The sequence below is a fragment of the Platalea leucorodia genome (genome assembly GCF_965183815.1).
Source record: "Platalea leucorodia genome assembly, chromosome: 20".
In the NCBI taxonomy this organism is placed as follows: Eukaryota; Metazoa; Chordata; class Aves; order Pelecaniformes; family Threskiornithidae; genus Platalea; species Platalea leucorodia.
In genome coordinates this window covers 8,723,988-8,742,403 of record NC_138842.1, presented here as the reverse complement: position 1 = coordinate 8,742,403, position 18,416 = coordinate 8,723,988, and the positions used below count along the sequence as shown (strand labels likewise).

The following is an 18,416-nucleotide window of genomic DNA, read 5'->3' as shown; positions in this document are numbered from 1 at the left end:
CGCTAAAAAAGGACGCAGCTCCCCCCTGAGCTGACTACACAGTGGCTCCCTCTCCCCCTCAGCTTCTGCCCAGGGCTTCTCGTTTTCGGGTCGTTTGCCATCTGTTGCACTGACAGCTGCTTAGCTTGGCACGTTAATTCTTCACGCTCAGGATACGAAAGCTACTTGTGAGTTTCAGTGTGAGTTCAAAATAAGATACGCTCTAGCAAAAAAAAAAAAAAAAAAAAAACACCCCAAACCAAACAAACTTGGAAAAAGGAATACCTGTGCTTTTGGCTGATCTGCTTGTTTGAGGGACTTGCTCTTCTCAATCTTGTACAGCTGGGCTTTTGCCTTTTTCAGAAGACTGGCCACCCTCTTGTCAGTCATTGGCAGTTTGTCTGCTTGAGCCAGCATAGAGCTGATGGAGGAAGCAGAATGTTTAACGGCGCTTGAAGAAGGAGCAGAAAGACGCAGGGCTTTTTCCTTCTCCAAAGATGGCACAGCGGGGCTGAGGTCCAGATCTGATTTGTCTAACCCCCCTCTACCTTTCTTGGAGGTTTTGGTTTTGATGGCTGCCGTATCTACCAGAGCAGCAGTGGAAACGTCTGCCGCGGGATCTATTGCTGTCGACTTCTTCCTCCCGGCAGTTTTTTTGGCAGACGATGATGCTGCAACATCTTCGCTGACAACTTTTTCTTTGGGCATTTTACCTACAGGAAACAAAGCAGAGCTACTCTGAATTTCTGACCCTTTTCTCCTTTTCTCTTTCCTTGACTCCCGTTTGTTCTCCTTTTCTCTCTCTCTGTCTTTCTCTCTGCTCTTGTCCTTCTCCAGGCTTTTGTCAGCGTCTTTATCTTTGGAGAGTTCCTCTGCTGCCCTGTCCTTGTTTCTGCCTCTCTCTGTCTGGGGACTCGACGTGAACCAAGGGAAGAGAGGAGTAGGGCTGCTAGACGAGAAAGGCTCTGCCGGAGTGCTAGTCTGCTTCCTCGGTCTCTGGCTTCTTTCTGCTGATTCCCCAGACTGCGTTAGGGAATGGGAAGGAAAAGTAAAGGTTGAATTTAAGGCACTAGTGGCAAGAGAACTAACAGAAATGCTAGTTAACGAGGAAGAGACAGAAGACTGTGGGGTGAGAGTTGTCAGATCAGAGGTACTAAGTCTCCCGCTTCTCGTCCTCATGGAGTGCGAAGGAGATCTGGGTTCTGATCGGATGGGGCTAAACACTCTCCTCTTCCGCTTCCGAGAAGAGACACCCGTTGCAGAGGTCCCTGTAGTGGTGCGACCGACCGATGAGGACAGAGTTACAGATTCAAAGATCCTGGAGTGGGCCTCGCTCGGCGTGAATCTGGGTGCTCGCAGCAGAGGACTTCTCTTGTGCATATCAAACCTTGTTCCAGAGTGAAGAGAAAACAGGCGTGCTGGAGCTGTGGCACCTGGCGTCGAGAAGCCAGACGCAAAGCCGACGTCCTCCGGTGTCAGCGGTGGAGGTCTGAAGTTATCGAATATCGGTTTGCGAATAAGACCCTCTTTGGCATATTTTGCTGATGAGAAGTACTGCGGTTCTGACCTGGAATGCTTCAGGGAGGTCCACCTGAACGTCGGCTCTCGCAGAATCGACTTCCGTTTCTCTTGCATCGGCGCGGCAGAAGCAGGAAGAAAGGGTGAGGCTAACGGTATGGTAGGAGGCATAAGCCAAGGGGTATGGTCCGAGATGCTGGAAGCAGGCTGCAGCGGTGGGGGTGGAGTGAGCAAGGGAGGAGGAGGAGAGGAGGAGGACTGCTGCTGCGGCACACTTGGTAAGGCTGACAGCTTTTTAGCAGTCCTCTGGCCAAAACTTCTTTCTGTTATCGAAAACCTTCTGTTTCTCCTATCGCCGTTATCGTTTTCAGGGGACTGAGAAACAGGCAGCGGTGCGTGAACTTCCGGAGTATTGCTTCGCTCCTCAGAAAGCGCCTGCATCTCCTCGGAAGCCTGGGAGTCCGTAGACGTATCCACGCTGGGGCTACTGGATCGCGAGGAGTCCGAAGACATCTGAGACGAATGCTGAGAAGCAGCGCTGGACTTCTCACTGGAGCCACAAGACGTGGCGCTGAACCTGCTGTTTGGTGTGGATTCTAGTCTGGATATTTTAATAGGAGGATCGTAGTCTTCATCCTCAATGAACCGTTTGGGTGTTTTAATAATCCGTGAAGAGATAGCACTCACAACCGGCATGATGAACTGTCGGATATTCTTGAGCTGGGTTCTCCCCTTCCTGCCCTGCAGTTTGGCTGCTTCTTTCTCAATCTTTTTTTGCGCCCCCTTTTTAGCCCTCTGCAAGAGTTGCTTAGCAATTGCAGCGTCCGTCCTTTTGGTGGAAGGTATAATCCTAACGGGCTTAATTCTGCGCGGACTCTGTCTGACAGCAGTCTTTTCTTCTTTTGTGAGAGGTGGCGTGCCATCCTTTTCTTTGCGAATCCTTTGGGGTTTCTCCAGCTGCGAGTTTATGACTAAGGAAGTCGAGGAAGTCTTCAAACGTTCAGAGGACGGCGGCCTACCTCTCCTGCGCACGATCTGAACGCTCTTCCTCCCGATCTGAAGTTTCGCCCCGGGCTTAAATTTAGATTTCAGTGGGGAGAGCTTACTCGTTCTTAATTTCTTGATTTTAGTTGCCTGCTGAAATGCAGTGGATGGTGACCTTTTGATTTTTTTCAGACTCTCTTTTTCTTCTTTACTGCCCTTCTGAATGTCCGATGCGTCCTTTACTTGTGACAATTTGAACTTCACGCTCGTAAGCGTTGGAGGTCTTCCTCGTCTTTTTTCCCCACTCTTCAACTCCTTCTTCTTTACTTTCTCCATGGGTGTGGTTTCAGACTTGCTCGAAGGGGAACACACTGATGAAGAGTCCGACAGTACAGCTGAACTTCGGTCAGAACTGCTGCGGGGCCTCCCGCGAGGTTTCCGTGGACTAGATTTAACTGAGAGGGAAGTAGAGAATGCAGAGCACACGTTAAATTTCTCCGAGTGTCGGAGCAGCGTTACCCAGGTCATGCAAGTATTTACTCAGTATCAGTCGCACTGCCCGTACAACTTGCCAAGACATTTCAGTTAACCAACAAATAGAAATACAGTTTTATCAATATACGTAAAGAGTATCTTCCCAACAAACCTCTTCTCCCATGTAAAATATGAAGTAGATTTTTTTTTTTTTTTTTCCCCAAAACGCAAGCTTGCCTTTTCACGACAACTATCTATGCAATGCCACAAAACCACCATCAACCTGATGTTGAGAGGGAACAATAATTCTTAAGGGCACGTGTCACTTTTCAAACACATTCAAAGATTTTTTTTTTTTTTTTTTTTTTTTTTTTTTTTTTTTTAAGCAGATCACAGTGAGCTGAAAGAGGGAAAAAAAAAATCCTTCTTCTCTAGTACCATCTGCACTGCTAAGGGATTGGTCAGTAAGGCAAGAACCACGCACAGGGAGAGGCTGATACGAGGTAATTTACTACAAAAAAATGGTTTTAGCTTTGAAACACAGTTAGTGCTCAGCATTGCACTTGGAATCATCAAGCAGCTGTGCAAGACTTGATTACTCACCTCTACCAATGCATTTCAATGCATGCCCACCAAACCCAGCCATTCCAGTTCTGGGTCTTCAGACAGCTCTGACAATGTACTTCATTCTTCGTTTGAAACACGCTGTTAGCAAGGCTCGCCGCAGCAGAATTTGCTGGCAAGGCCAAGCTGAGCAGATCATTGTGGTGAATGAGCAGAGTGCTGTGGCGGGAGCCTTTATTGACAAGAATCTAAATCAAAGCTGAACTCATTCACTGGCAGTCCCATCATGATTTGATCCTACGTTTTGAAAGCTGAAAATGCAACAACTTAGCTGCAGCTTATCCTCAAGTGCTCTCTATTTGTTTTGTTTTCAAAAAAGCGAAGGTTCTAGTTACAGGTGATAATGAGTCCACCGAAAGATACTGAAATATTCAAACCAGTCTGAGATCCTTACTATCAAAATAATTGCCTCCCTGAAACACTAACGTGAGGTTTCGAATACTGGTTTCATCAGTACAACTCTTTTACTCAAAGTTTCCCTGTACCGTAACAGATCAGATGTAAAGAGTCCAAAACTAACTGAGTCGAATCCAAAGACCAGGGTGGCTTTTATGGCGGATGAGATTTGGTGGAACAAACAGGAGAGGCAGGGCAAAACCATCACAAAGGAGAATACAAAGTCAACATCCAGTCCCGCGAGTTGAACATACCTGTGGGGGACCTGGTGGGACTTCGTACTTTGACTTCTTCATCTGAACCAAAACCTAAAAACTGTTCATCCTGCAATGAGAAAGTGGATGGCAATTTGAAGACGTGGATATTAACGTTACAACGAACTTCACTATGATCGAAGTACGAAAGGATTCTAGAGGATTTTCCCCTCCCCAGGTAACATACTGGCATTTGTTCTTCTAGCAAACAATTGCTAAAAAGGAAACACAACTTTCATATATACACATGAAGCAGCTACAGTTTACAACTATGGAACGATCAAAAAGAGATACGGGGAAACAAATGACACGTATATATGGAAACCAACCCTTAATGCATAAAATCTGCCGCTCGTATCAAACCACAAAGGTCTACTCTTATAAGCTATTATTCAAACTACCCTAAAGACGTACTCCAGCAAAAGAAGTGTTTCCAGGTGTATTTTTCTAGTACAAATGTAGACTAACTCCCTCCAAACTCATCTAAAAGCCTCTCTGGATGAGCAGAAGCATCTGAGGTCTATAATTCTGCCTGAGCATCCTGGGGCTCAAGCAAGACCTCAGGGCTTGCCCCAGTCCCTTTCCGAGAGCTCCCCTGAGGGAGGGCTTGCCACCACCGAAAAAGCATTTCTTCCTAAGGGACCGCAACCTTTACTAATTGTTACATTGCAAAGAATAACAAAATTAGTAGCCATGTAGGTAACATTATGGAACATCAAGGACAATCTTCTTAAAAATTGACTCTAGATTACAGTAAAGGTGGTTTTTTGTTGGTGGTTTGGTTTGGGTTCGATCTTTTTTAATTCACTTCAGAGTTCGGCTTTAGGAGAGATGAAAACCCGACTTCCATTGTAAAGCTTTTCCCCCAACAGAGGCGTGACGTTAGAGGCACTCTGTTCCCATTAAGACAGGCTTTTCAGGGAGTATGCAGAAATGTCAATCCTACTCGTCCGCCACCAAAATTTGTGACACGTTTTTGTTTTTACTTTGTTCCGGCTTTCCTAGTCCTGTTTCACCTTAAGTATTTGCGTTCGCCAGCCTTAAGTTTCCTCTGAGCTTTGAAAACAGAGATGTCGCTTGTTGCTCGCTTCTTTCAAGGGCTGGGCGACCTGGCCGCCTGCTAGAAAGTAACTATGCCGTTTCTGTAACGCTCTGAGCCTGCAAAGAGCTTTGCGGAGAGCAAATACTACAAAGAACCGTATCCTGAAAGTAAAAAGGTGCAACACTGTGAATAGGAGAAGGAAAGCTGCGCAAAGAAATAACACCGTTTCCTGATGTAGCTTAGGCCCGACAAAAGACTTTGTCAAAACAGTGCCTTTTTTCCGCCTTGTGCTTTGTACAATAAATTTCTAACTCATCTGCTTACAGGACAGACCACGAAAAAAGCCTCAGCTACTGAAACCACAGGTTAGTTTTAAAGAAATTAAACCACGTGCACCGAGACCCATATCTGTCTCTACGGGAAAGTCGCGATGCGATAAAAAAGCAGCAAGGCTTAAGACAAACTATTTCTAAAAGTTTTCTCCTTGATTTCTGTCTGGTGAGCCTCAGTGTTAAACAATTCAAACAGAGTAAATATTCTGAACAGAAGGCCATTCAAGTTTGCAACACAAGTAATGCTAGCAGTCAAATGAAACACATAGACACTGAGTATGTAATCGTAATTGACACCGAGTATGTAATCGTAATTGCTGTAAGCAAATATCACCGCACGTTGCTGGAGAAGGGGACGGTCCTGCCCTTCCTCACACCCCTGCCGCCTATCTGCAACCTGCAGATGCAGCGGTGATGCCAAGAAAACCGGAAAAAGCAACGACAGAGCAATGTAAAAGAACTAAAATTACGCCAACACAAACCCATTGTTTCTACCCGAGGAACCTTGCGTCATGCAGAACCCCCTACCGCTTCTCAACTTTAAGCCTACAGTAATAAAACCGGAGCGAGAGAGGCGGCAGAAGCGCCCGGCTGCCCGCTCGCGGCACCGCGGACCAACGGCCCGGTCACGCCTGCCTGCCGCTCCCCGAGCACGTGGGCGGCTGCGAGATGTAAACACCGCTGCGCCGGCACTGCCTCCGCAGGGACGCGCGCCCGGGGAGAAGGGTCCCCGGCACCGGCCGACGGAGAGGCTGTTGATGGAGACCGATTCGGGCTGAAACCGTCTGAACGCTGGGGATGCAAGCAGAAAAATAACCAGCTACCTACGAACAGCCAGGTTTAGAAACACAAAGGGAACAGCCGCTCACCCCACGCGATTTCTTCCTCCTCAGCCTACCAAAAATTGAGATCTGCAGCACTTTCAAACACAATCATGCGCATATAAGCGAACGCTGGGTAGGGAGAAAGGCCAAATAACGCTGACTTTTGCGCGTATGAGCACATCTTCCCCAAGGAAACAGAACTTATTGCTGCAAGCAGAAGACTCTTAAGGCATGTATACAGCCCCTTATAGGAGAATACCTATAGACTGCTTGGTGAAAAAAAAAAAAAAAGACAGCAGTGGTTTCCTTCCATCACACAATTCATTTCCAAGTCTCCCAGCTCTGACTGAACAGCTCCCCAGCGCTTCGCTCGTTTGCTGCGCGGGAAGGGCTCCGAGCAAGGGGCAGCTCGGAGGCGGTGCTCCCAGAACCACAGCGCTGCAGCCTGGGAAGCACGCCCCGACAAAGACAGGGCCCTCGCTGCGGCAATCCCGACGCACTCGGAAAATGCAGAAGATAGCTCTAAGGACTAGTCACATTTCCAATAGACCACTTAACACACTAAATACTAAATAAACAAACAAGTTATTTTCAGGAAGACTAACAGACACAAAGACTTATTTACAGGATTGAATTAGAGACCATCCCTGCCCAGAGAGGCAAGTAAGTTCAGTGTAATCTAAAATAATACCTTATGCTAAAATCAGTTACTGGTGCTCGACTTACATGTGTATGAAAAGCTCGCTGTTGGCCAAGTACTGCAAGCCTCCCGTAACAAAGAAAGAGATGCACCTAATGTTAAATACAGTCTCATGAAGCTGCAAATAAAAAAATAACCTCATACATAACGACAAAGTTGCAGGGGGGCTGACTGCGTGCAGTTAGACCTTAGGAACAGGAAAGCAAGCATGCATCCGAAGTTATGACTTCGGAGTTTGGTGTTCAAAGGTAGCAGTGTCAGATGACAGAAGTGTATTTTCTGCTAACCGCTCTTCTTCCCAGAACAAAACACTGGGCCTGAAGACACACAAGATCCCGTAGTGTGGCTTTCTAAAGCTCCGGCCACCCCTCCACCTTTTTGTGCTCTTTATGAAAAGAAAGAGGTATGTGACTTTTACTTCCCCCCTAAGGAGTTTGTTCAGATTTGCTGCCTGGCCCACATGAGGATTTCCATACAAGCACGCAGTGAAGGTGGTTGGAGAGATGAGGAAACAACGCATGACTTCTGCAGGAGGAATCCCCACTCCTGCTATCCCGAAACGTCTATCCCCACCCCAGCTATCACCAAACAACCCTGACAGATACACTGTCTCTACCAGTATTTGCGGGCTGGGACCACAAAGCAAATAACAAAACACAACTAAGAGTCTTGACTTCCATCTGCCTTCAAGTTCCCATGGCTACTATGAATGTTTGCTTCACTTCATTATTCGGGGTCCTAAAATCCTTATTATTTTACCTGCGGCTACTAAATCAGTACTTTCTGTATTTTTGACAATTGCCTGTCGTAATCCACAATTGGAACCTGCATTATTTTTAAACCGAGCGCCATTACCTTGCTTTTCCAATAGGATACGTTAATTCTGGCTTTGGCCCGATATCCTGGGAATGATCATTTTTCCTCATTTCCTACCAAGCAGTCACCAGAACTGCCTACGGTAACAAGGTGCTCTCCACAAAATAATCACTTTGGCTTCCTTTACAGCTACAAGTAGCATGACCAACATGTCATTCATGTTCGTTCGGTGACATTGATGAGTGTATCGGTGACCTCAAAACAGTCACTCTCACTGTCCGAGAAGGCAGCCTTGTAACTTACCAGAGAAGACCAAGAAGGCCACTAAACACCAGTACGCCTTTGCCAGGCTAAACCATCCCATCAGCCATCATACATCAAAATGCAGTTTTGAGGCCAATTAAGCAGTAACAGCCTCCCTCCAGTTTTTCAGGAGCGACTATAAAGTGCGACAGATGGAGAGCGATTAAAAACCATAAGGGTTTTGAACGTGACCTCATTTACCTGAGAAAGAATAATGCAACACAAAAAAGGTCACTCTGGATTATAAATAAAAGGATGAAGGAAGGCTTGCTTCATTTGCAAGACACGAAGCCTAACAAAGCAGGCGAGGGGCGACCTCTCGACGGGCAGCAGAGCTTCCACCTACATCTCCCACTCAAACATTACACTACCTCAACCGGTTTAAACCTCAACGTTGCGAGCAGATAAAGGAACGCTTTTCCTGAAGTAACCCAGCTACTAAACAAACAGAGAAGTTGCAAGCAAATCTCTATTACAACGTTCTTGAGCAAAATTACTTTTAAAAGAACTTCTGACTAAACATCTCAGAGGAAAATCTACCTTCAAATGAGAAACTATCCTGAAAGTACTGACTGATGTTCCGATCTCTGTCTGAGGAATAACAGTATAACCTGCACCACTACGGATCCGCCAAGTCGCACGGGACTGCCATCAAAGCTGTCAGAAGCACTAAACCAGCAACACCGCTGTTCCAATCAGCTCTTGAAAAGGTTTATTTAATTTTACAATAGAGTTATCAGGACAACGCTTTACGTCTCTTCCTGCTCACCGTCTTGGTTTTGGCCCCAATTATACTGCACCTCATCATCTTGGAAAGAGAGAAGCTATTTTTAGAAGCTCATTCAGAAGCCTGCTTAGTAACTACGGCACAATATCTAACAGCAGAGTCTTCTTTCAGCAGAGTAAACATCCTCAGAGGTTGGCAATAAGTAACCCCGAGATAAACGCCGGGTGCACTCTGCGCTCATGTCGGCAGCGGAGTCATCTGGGAGTTCAGGGAGACGCTTCCCAAGCCATTACTTGCAATGCAACACTGCTAATAAGCAGCGGACCACTTGGGGTTACTGTTATGCACTGACTCGGCTGAGGGTCTGCTCGTCCTCTCATTCTTTCGTTAGACGAAAGCTCTGAAGAGGAGCGAACCACAGATCCCGCTGAGGCTTCACCTTGAAACAGCACCGATCTACGTAGCACGTCCTGAGAGCAGAGAACAGCCCCTGGCTGGGTCACCTCCACACAACAGCCCCCAAACTAGAACAACGGGAGGATACTCCCCTGCGACCGCACCGCAGCTGTACCCTTGGCAATCACCTACAACAATACAACCATTGCTAGGACTGCAGCGTCCAGAGTCCCTCAGACAACACCTGATCTTAGGATTAGAAAGAGCAAGTTGCTCTTTATGGGGCTCAAGTGCAGCGCAGAGTGCGCCCATTACGACAGTATTACTGAGCATGCAGATCAGTCTTGTCAGCTTGCTAGAAGGAAAATGAGAATATCCAGTGTTAGGAGGTAACAGTACAGCCAGTCTCTCTCTATCTGGCCAAACCGCAAGCAGCCGAACAAACTAACTTACAGCAGCAGCCCACTAACAAAACACGACTGGTCCCTGCTTTCCGACGAGTCCCGGTTCCATCCTGGAGGAGAAATTCTGATTTACAGTTTCCAGTCTGAACAAAGAGGAATGCTTTTCAGAGCACCTGAAACAGTCTCATTCTGGTCGCAACAAGCTTTCAATACCACCTCCAAGGAAGAGGGTCAGCCAAACTATTACCTACAAAGATTTAGCTTGCACCCGCTGAAAGCAAAGCGAGACCAAAGCCTCCAGGACCACATCTAAGAGACCACTGGCAACACACCGCTTCTGGCAAGCGAAATCTCTCTCCCTTGCGGTTTCACAATGGACCTTTAGAAAGCAATGCTTCAGCTGGACTTGGACAATTGGGGAAAGGAAAGAATTCTAGAGCTCGTCGTCAAATAAAAGTCGACGTAACTAACAAAGCTGCCCAACGCACCAAAGCAGCAGGTTGCAAAACTTCAGCCACTTCTGCACACACACGGCCATGCTCTTAAGTTGCTGTATCGATGCATTAAAAAAAATCTATAGCAGTGGCAAACTCATCTTTTGCTCCTAAAGAAACGTACGCCACCCGGCAAAGCACGAAAGCTTTGTTAAAGTCAACCTATGCTTTATAGCTTGGCTCGGGGGGAACAGCTCACCCCTCTATGGGAATTTTGTGGTACCCCTTTACCTTAAGGTCCAAGAATTCACTTGCTGTTGGTGCACAAGACTGAACTGAGGGGGCTGGCCACAACGAACTGCCATATTCTCAGTAAAAAACAAGCCCATCAAAACCCCAGAGGCTTACGTTGCACGGCCACCTAGCTGAAAGGGTTTGATTGCTGGAGAAGCATCACATTTGAGTAGTTTGCAAGAAGCCCAATTCTTTGCCAAAGTCATCCACAGCGGCCACCAGTGCTGGAGAGAGGCGCAAGATACGGCATCTCATCAGTGACCCTCTCTGTCTGCCCTTTACCAATACTTGACTACAAACCAGCCTGCACTTCATAAGATGAGGATGCCTTCCAATAAATGCCAGATACAGTTTCCTCAGGCAGCCTACAGGACAGGTCTAGAAACATAGCCGTGGTTTAACCCCAGCCGGCAACTAAGCCCCACCCAGCCGCTTGCTCACTCCCTCACCACGGTGGGATGGGGGAGAGAACCGGAAGGGTAAAAGTGAGAAAATTCGCGGGTTGAGATAAAGACAGTTTAATAGGTAAAGCAAAAGCCGTGCACGTAAGCAAAACAAAACGAGGAATTCATTCCCTCCTCCTTCCCATTGGCAGGCAGGGGTTCAGCCATCTCCAGGAAGGCAGGGCTCCATCACACCTAACAGTGACTTGGGAAGACGAACGCCATCGTTCCGAACGTCCCCCTCTTCCTTCTTCTTCCCCCAGGTTTCTATGCTGAGCGTGACGTCATATGGTGTGGGATATCCCTGTGGGCAGCTGGGGTCAGCTGTCCTGGCCGTGTCCCCTCCCAACCTCTTGTGCCCCCCAGCCTGCTCGCTGCTGGGGTGGGGTGAGGAGCAGAAAAGGCCTTGACCCTGTGTACGCACTGCTCAGCAGTAACGAAAACATCTCCGTGTACGTTATCAACGTTCTTTCCAGCACAAATCCATGACATCGTCCCATACCAGCTACTATGAAGAAAATTCACTCTGCCCCAGCCAAAACCAGCACAAGTGACAAACCTTTGCTGGTTTGTGACTTGAACCAACAAAACAAAGTCCCTCTACTGGAAGGCTCCCTCTGAACGCTGGTTACCCGTGCTTCTGTTCGCTGAAACCAAACACAACGGAAACCTGAACAAAATGCCTCCTTGTCGCAGTTTTACTTCACATAAGGCAGCGCCTTTCCCCACTTCATTCCGCCGCTTGAAAGCGGTACGGGCAGCGAGCTTTGGCACCGCAGCTGGAAAACCTGCAGCAAGCCTGTTCCCTCACACGCGTCCGCAGGAGAAAAGCACCTGCGTGTGCCGTTACGCTTCCACTCGCTGGTGGAAGCCGCCGGCACCGTTTGACGTGCACAACAGGTCAGGAGGATGCAGCCTCAGCAGGGACGCACTCGAAAGCCAGTTGAAAGAGGCTGAGAAATGAACTACTGACTCAAAGAGTTACCCGGTCTCTTCCCTCGTTTCCTCCAAATGCGGTACAGTAAAATCTGTAGTTCAGCGCTTTGATGACAACACGGAAGCACGCAGTGAAACACACTGCTGCAAGAGTCTGTCCCGTGAGTTTTCCAGCTGAAGGAAGTGCAACATCGAAAAGCCCCCGGAGCAAACCGGTCAGCGCGCACTGCTGCCGCTTCTGAAACCGTCTTACCTAGCCATCGCCGCCATCGGGGAGATGAGTGACATCACCTTCCATCAAAAAGAGCTCCTCACAGGGAACCCCAAATTCCTCTCCGCCAAAAAGCCTCACAAAACCACTGCTCTGAGGGTTTCAAGTCCTGTATAACGCTGACCAAATCGCGGGAATGGGAAACTCACCAGGATGGTTAAAACATGTTCTTGTATTTTCACGCTTCTGACAAAGGAGGGCTGGAGTCTTCAGAAAGGAGAAAAAGCATGAAGGAGCCCTCCACGTCTCGGGCCGCAATCTGTATCATCTTCACCACGCGTCTCTCTTGTTTTACATCAATACCTACGAGCAGTTATCTCCCCATGCACGTGCAGTAATTGCGTTACCACTAACAGGCGGGGCCCTAAACCTCTACTTCACAGATTAAACACAGTGACCATTCAACGTAACGCTAGGAGAGGAAATTTTGAGGCAGACAGAATTTTAATGCCCGTGGAGGAGAGAAATTATCTGTACTTCCAGCTCAGGCGTGACTGTGGCGGCAGTATGGAAGCCACTCCTTCTTCCCAGCACATGGATCTAGTACCATTTCAAAACAAGCCAGCCATCGGTGAACATCTAAGACTCTAACGTTTACCTCGTAAAAAATTATGATCCATGTATAATTACAGCAGCGCTACCAGAGACACCCTCATCACTGCTACGTTCCATTTCAAACCTCAGGTTTCTGCCACTTCCAAGCTGATGCAGATTTACGGAGTAAACCGCCAACGTGCATCCAACATGCTCTCAACTCTCACACCCCAAAGCTTCGATTAAACTTCAGAGGCAAGGAGGGAGCTCCGAAGTTACAGGCGTAGCAGGTATTTAGCAATTATACGCAAGCTTCTCTTATACCAAATATCGACACAACAAATCAAGAAAACACAGCCAAATTTCCCCTGTTACTAAAAGCGTCATCTGCCTCAAGCAGAAATCCAGTACGAATGCCACCGTTTTCAACCAGTTATAGCTTTACTGTGCAAAAAGTCCCCCCGCAACTCTTGTGGTTCCAAAATCAAGTATCGTAACGTCGCTCCCTTAAAGCGAGCCGGTTTCAAGACAACTCAGTGAAACACCAAGCTGCAGCAGAAGTCAAGGATTCGTACAAAGTCACCAGAAACACGGGGAGTACGCAGTGCATCCCAGAATTCAGGTACCTTTTCGATAAGAAATACAATCTGCTACGTTCCACAAAACGGGCAAGGAGACACGGGAAAGATCGAGCATAATCCTTGCTCTGGACTTTTTTTTTACATCAAATTTTGATGGTAGCGCACAATTTCAACAGGTACTTACACAAGTAAACACTGGAATGCAGCATGCCACCAAGAGGTCAAAAAAATAAGCAGACGGAGCAGAAGTCATACATAAAAAGACAACACGGCTTCTTCCCCTGATCGCCACGGGCTCCTGAACTCAAAGCGACAACTCAGAGCTTATTCCCGACGCAGATCGCCAACTCAGCTGCAGATTGTAACTGGGGTGGTTCGGGCTGGCACCCTGAGCCTTTCGGAAGGGAAGGGTGCAGGCATCAGGCAGTTACTCGAAGGACATGGCGAGCCCTAGTAAGTAGGCGTCTTCTGGAAGCCCCCTTCTAGAAGAACATCTCCACCAAAAGCAGGTGCCACACAGGCGCCAGAACTTCACCGCTGCAGCACCAACACACAGTCGCCCTCTCCTCTAAAGAGACCACAGGCAGCACCCACGCCGATTTCCTAGATGTGCTAGAGCTCTTTTCACATCCCCCGCTCCCACCCCGCAGAGAACTCGTACCGCAGGAGAGAAGAGCTGGTCCCAGCGCCTCTGGTGACCGGCAGCGGCGGTGGGATCTTCGCTATGACTATAATGCGTGCAGAATAAGTCACCGGTCAGAAGAAATAGGCCCTTCAACACGATAATGCTTTGTTTCTTGAGCATCGCCCAAGGAAAGAAACCAACTCAGCGAGCCACCTAAATCTGAATACTTGAGAGTATCCGCTCTCCGAGCACGCCCGAGAACGCTAGCACACGTTGCAAATTCAGAGCGAGGAACAGCACCCTGGGTCTACCCCTTCCCTGCTCACGAGTGGTCAGGTGAATCTCAACCTACAGACACCAAGCCACAAAGAGCTTTTGTCCTTACTTTCCGCTGTATGTCATGTTATTAGACATAAGTTTTCAGTAGCTAAACGGAAAAGTGATGTCAGAAGTAAAATTTTTAAGATCCAAGAGACACCGTCTTCATCAGCTGCTAGCACCAAGAACGCAATCAAACTATTTCATTTGAAAGCAAAGGTGCCCTAAAGGCCAAACTCACAGAGACCTTTCAGAGACGTTTTAGAGATTTTTTGAGATGCAAAAACATACTTGAAGACAACTGGAATTAAAAAAAAAAAAAAAAAAAAAAAGTCCAACATCATCTTAGGGAAAAAAGAAACAAGAAAAGAAACAAAGCAACTCGCCTCCCCCCACATAAAAACCTCCCGAGTTGTTAACTCTGTGGTCAGGTTGGTTAGCCAGATTTCAGTCATTTCTGCCACTGAACTGGCGCTGGTGAGATATTAACTTCTTTCAAGTAGACCCGGTAAATTCCATTGAACCTGGTCTATTGCAAACAGAAAAATGTACAAGGATCCTACAGCACAGCCTTTAAGACACCGGTATTAAATACAAAGGGATGCCGGCGGGCAGTCCCAGTTAAAGGCCAAAGCGCTCTACTGGTGAGGTGACAAGCGCTTCCACGATCGGCTCCGCGCACGCAAACACGACCCCTTTCCTCCCCGCACCGCAGCCTGCTGGAGCTGGAACTCTGCAGCCCAGGAATTACTCTAGCTCAGCCGTGAGCGACTAGCTCCACTTCACGGCACCCAACGGAAGACACCAACGCCAAGCCGGAAAGACACACGAAAACTGTATTTTTACGTGTGTTTTAATAAACTCTGATATCGCCAACGATGGAAAAGCAAAGTGACTGCTCTTTAAACGGGCAAAATATAGACAAAGATACGCTCACCCACTCCGCAGTTGACAATCTGCCCGTAGAAGAAGAGACGGAACTGGCCTTTCGAAAAAAATAAATAAAGCATTCCCGCTACAAAGAACCTGGGGAATTTTCTTGCCGGCACAAGGACGCAGCTAACAAGTGATGCAAAACAAGGATTGGGGGAAAGGAAGGCTGCAGCTTGTAGTAAGTAACACACCCCCATCATGTCTTCCCTGTTCTGTCAATAGGTGGGTTGTTGTCAGACTCTTGCTCTGGCTGCCTTCGAAAGGCTTTAAAAAAAAAAAAAATGAAGGCAGGAAGAAGAGCAACTCAAAAAAAAAAGAAAAAAAAAGAAAGAAAAAAAAAAAGAAAAAGAGACAGCCAGCGCGCTGGGTGCCAGCGAACGGCGCTCGCCCCGGGCCCCGCTGCCCCGGGGTCTGGCTGGGCGTCCGGTGCGGCAGAGGGGAGGAGGGCCGGATCCCGCAGCATCCCCGCCTGGGCCCGGCGCCGGCCCCCCCGAGCCCCCTCTCCCGGAGGAGGACGCGTTACCCCGCAGAGCATCCTCCGCAACGGGGAGAAACGCCGGCCCGGCCCCGCGCCGACCCCCGCGGGGAGGGCAGCCGCCGCCGCCCCCCGGCCCCATCCTACCTCCCGGCGGCGGGGAGCGCGCTCCTCACCCCCGCCGCGGGCGCGGGAGCGGCGGGAGGAGGAGGATAATGGAGGCGGCGGCGGCGGGGAGGACGCACCGGCGGCGAGTCGCGTGCGCGGGGAGGGACGGCGCGGAGGCGGGGGGCGGCCGGCACCCCCCCGCCCGCCGGGCTCCCCGCCGCGCCCCCCCCGCCCCGCCGCGGCCCGGCGGCGGGGCGCGCCCTTTGTGCGGGGAGCGGCGGCGCGGGCCCCGCGGGCGCGGTAGGTGTGTCCGGGCGGCGCGGGCAGGGGGTGTGCGGGCAGGGGGTGTGCCGCCCGCCGGGGCGGAGCGGGGATGCTGCGGGCCGGGACCCGCGGGCCGCGCCGCGCCCGCCCGCCCGCCCTCCCCGCCGCCGCCGCCCGCCCCCCTCCCCCCCGCCCCGCCGCCCCTCCTTACCTCTCCGCTGCCCGCCTCGGCACCGCAGGCCGCGCGGAACCGCCGCAGGTTGATGCCGATGGCGGCCGAGACCTGGAGCGCCGCGTCGAAGCCGGGTCCCACCCCGGCCGCGGGGCCCCCGGAGCCGCCGGAGCCCGGCGCTGCCCCGCCTCCCCCGCTTCCCGCCGCCCCGCCGGAGCACGGGCCGCCGCGCTCCCCCTCGCCCGCCGCCGCCGGCGCCGCCGCCGGTTCGGCGGCTCGCAGGCTCCGCACGGCCGGCACCCGCAGCCGGGACCCCCCCAGCCCCCGGCGGCCCCAGCCGCCGCTGCCGGGCCGGGCAGGGAAGCGCCACCGACCGCTGTGCGCCATCTTTACTGTGAGGCGACGAGCCAGAGAGCGGGGCCGGGCCGCGCCCCGCGCCCTGGATATCGCTTCGCCGGCCCGCAGAGGTCCAGCATAACGGCGGGCGCTATGCAGGTTGCGGGGCCCCGCCATCCCGCCGCCCGGGCGCCTGGGTAAGCCATGCGCGACGGGTGCTAGCCCGGCATAACGCTGGGCGATATGCAGGGCCCCGGGCCCGAGCCCCAGCGCGGCCCGCCGCCCTGGATAGCGCAGCCTTCCGCCGCCGCCGTCCCTGATAACTCGCAGGGCCATGCAGGCGCGGGGCACCTCGCGAGCGGGCCCCAGAACCTGGCTGCCGCAGAACCCGGCCGCAAGCAACCCGCATAACCGCGACGGCGATGCCGAGCGAGCGCGGGAGCCGCCGGCGCCCGGGCCCGCGCATACGGCATAGGCGGCCCCGCCGGCCCCCTCCATAGCCCCAGGCCGTATGCGGGGCGCGGGGCGCCGCTCGGCGCGGCCCCGGGCCCGGCCTGGGGAGCGAGGCGCGGGCCGGCGCCCCGCATACCGGCGGCGCGCAGCCAGGGCGCGGGGCCGGCGGCGAGGCGGGAGGGCGGCGGGGCGGGCCCGGCCTGCGGGCACCGCCTGAGCGGGCGCCGCAGGGCCCGCCCGGGGGGAGAAAACGGGCCCCCAGCAGGCGCGAGGGGGAAGCGACGAGGTACCGTGAGCCGGGGGTGCCAGCCCTCCCCTCCACGCCCCCGTCCGCCTCCTACCTGCCGCCCCTCGCCCCGCGGGCCGGGGGGACCGGGGGCCGTACCGCCGGGTGCCATCTCCGCCACGAAGGTAATGGCGATGGCAGCAGGCCAGCAGCAGGTCCCCGGCGTCGCACCGCAGGCTCGCCTCCATCTTGTACAGCACAGCAGGAACAGGGTTAACGTCCAACAAGTGCCCGCTGCGTTCCCCGAGAAAAACACCACTGTCAGATGTAAACCCCTCTACCTGGGGAACGTAAAATACCTGTTTCCTTTAAAGCTCATCAGCCAAAGGGAGAGAGCGACTGAGGAGGAGAGAAAGGCTGTCTGCCCCTCACCGGAGCAGCCAAACGATATCCGTGATGCTACAGAGGACGGAAAAGCTTCTGGAGCCCATTGGGTTTGCAGCTGCCGCCTCTGCCGCTTCCACACTCGATGCGCTGCCGGGGCTCTGCTCTAGGAGCGGGGCTGGGGTGGCTTCTCACGAGGACTTCCAGGGAGGAAAATGAAAATTGGATGGTTTCTGTCTCTCTAGGGAGCGTGAAAGGGACTGGAGCGCTTCCAAGCTCTCCCATGCTTTGCTAGTTGAGTTTAATCCAATCCTCCAAACGAAGCGAGTTTGTCAGCCCCCGCGACCCAGCGCTGGTGCGCGAGCTGCAGCGCAGGGCCCGCGCGCGAGTGCCTGCGAGCGTCCGCCCTGGCGAGAGCGGTGCGCGCGGGCAGGAACAAGTCGCAGGGGGCAGGCCGGCCTTTGAGCGGGAGCAGGCAGACTTGCGTCCAGGGAGGTTCTTCTGGGGCCAGAAACCTTCTGCAAATCAAGACGACGCTTTAAATCCCGCGTGTGACCTCTCTGTCTGTCTCTCACTAAGCAGTACATGCGACAGCCCCCCACCCAGGGGCCCGATGGGTTCCCCTCGTGGGTATTTATCTGCTGGGCGATGGGTTTGTGAAGACAGGAGCGAAGAGCTCCTAGGGAGAGGCTGGTTTTGGGGCCGTCGTTCACCTTCCCCAGCGTGTGCACCCGCGAGAAAGCATCGCCTCCTCAGAGGGGAGTGAGAAAGCGCCAAGTCCTCAGCAGCAAAGGAAGCAACAGGAGCACCCGGCAAGTCCCGGGAATAAGAGAGGTTTTCCAGGACTGCTCCTGCT

The 18,416-nt window shown here is 51.7% G+C and overlaps 1 protein-coding gene across 4 annotated transcripts in view; it reads right to left on the bottom strand.

Moving 5' to 3' along the window:
* The window catches only part of KMT2A (lysine methyltransferase 2A), a gene marked incomplete at its 5' end in the record, with an annotated part of 49,385 nt that extends 32,711 nt beyond the window's left edge, over positions 1-16,674 (bottom strand). For 2 of the 4 annotated variants that reach the window (XM_082330634.1, XM_082330635.1), the window contains 3 exons: positions 265-2,936; positions 4,230-4,299; positions 16,201-16,548. In XM_082330634.1, coding sequence (XP_082186760.1) covers positions 265-2,936; positions 4,230-4,299; positions 16,201-16,548 — 3,090 coding nt within the window. Of the gene's footprint in view, positions 1-264; positions 2,937-3,558; positions 3,831-4,229; positions 4,300-16,200 lie in introns of all 4 variants that reach the window. The other 2 variants (XM_082330636.1, XM_082330633.1) reach the window with 2 other exon arrangements.
* Between the last annotated feature and the right edge of the window lie 1,742 nt (positions 16,675-18,416).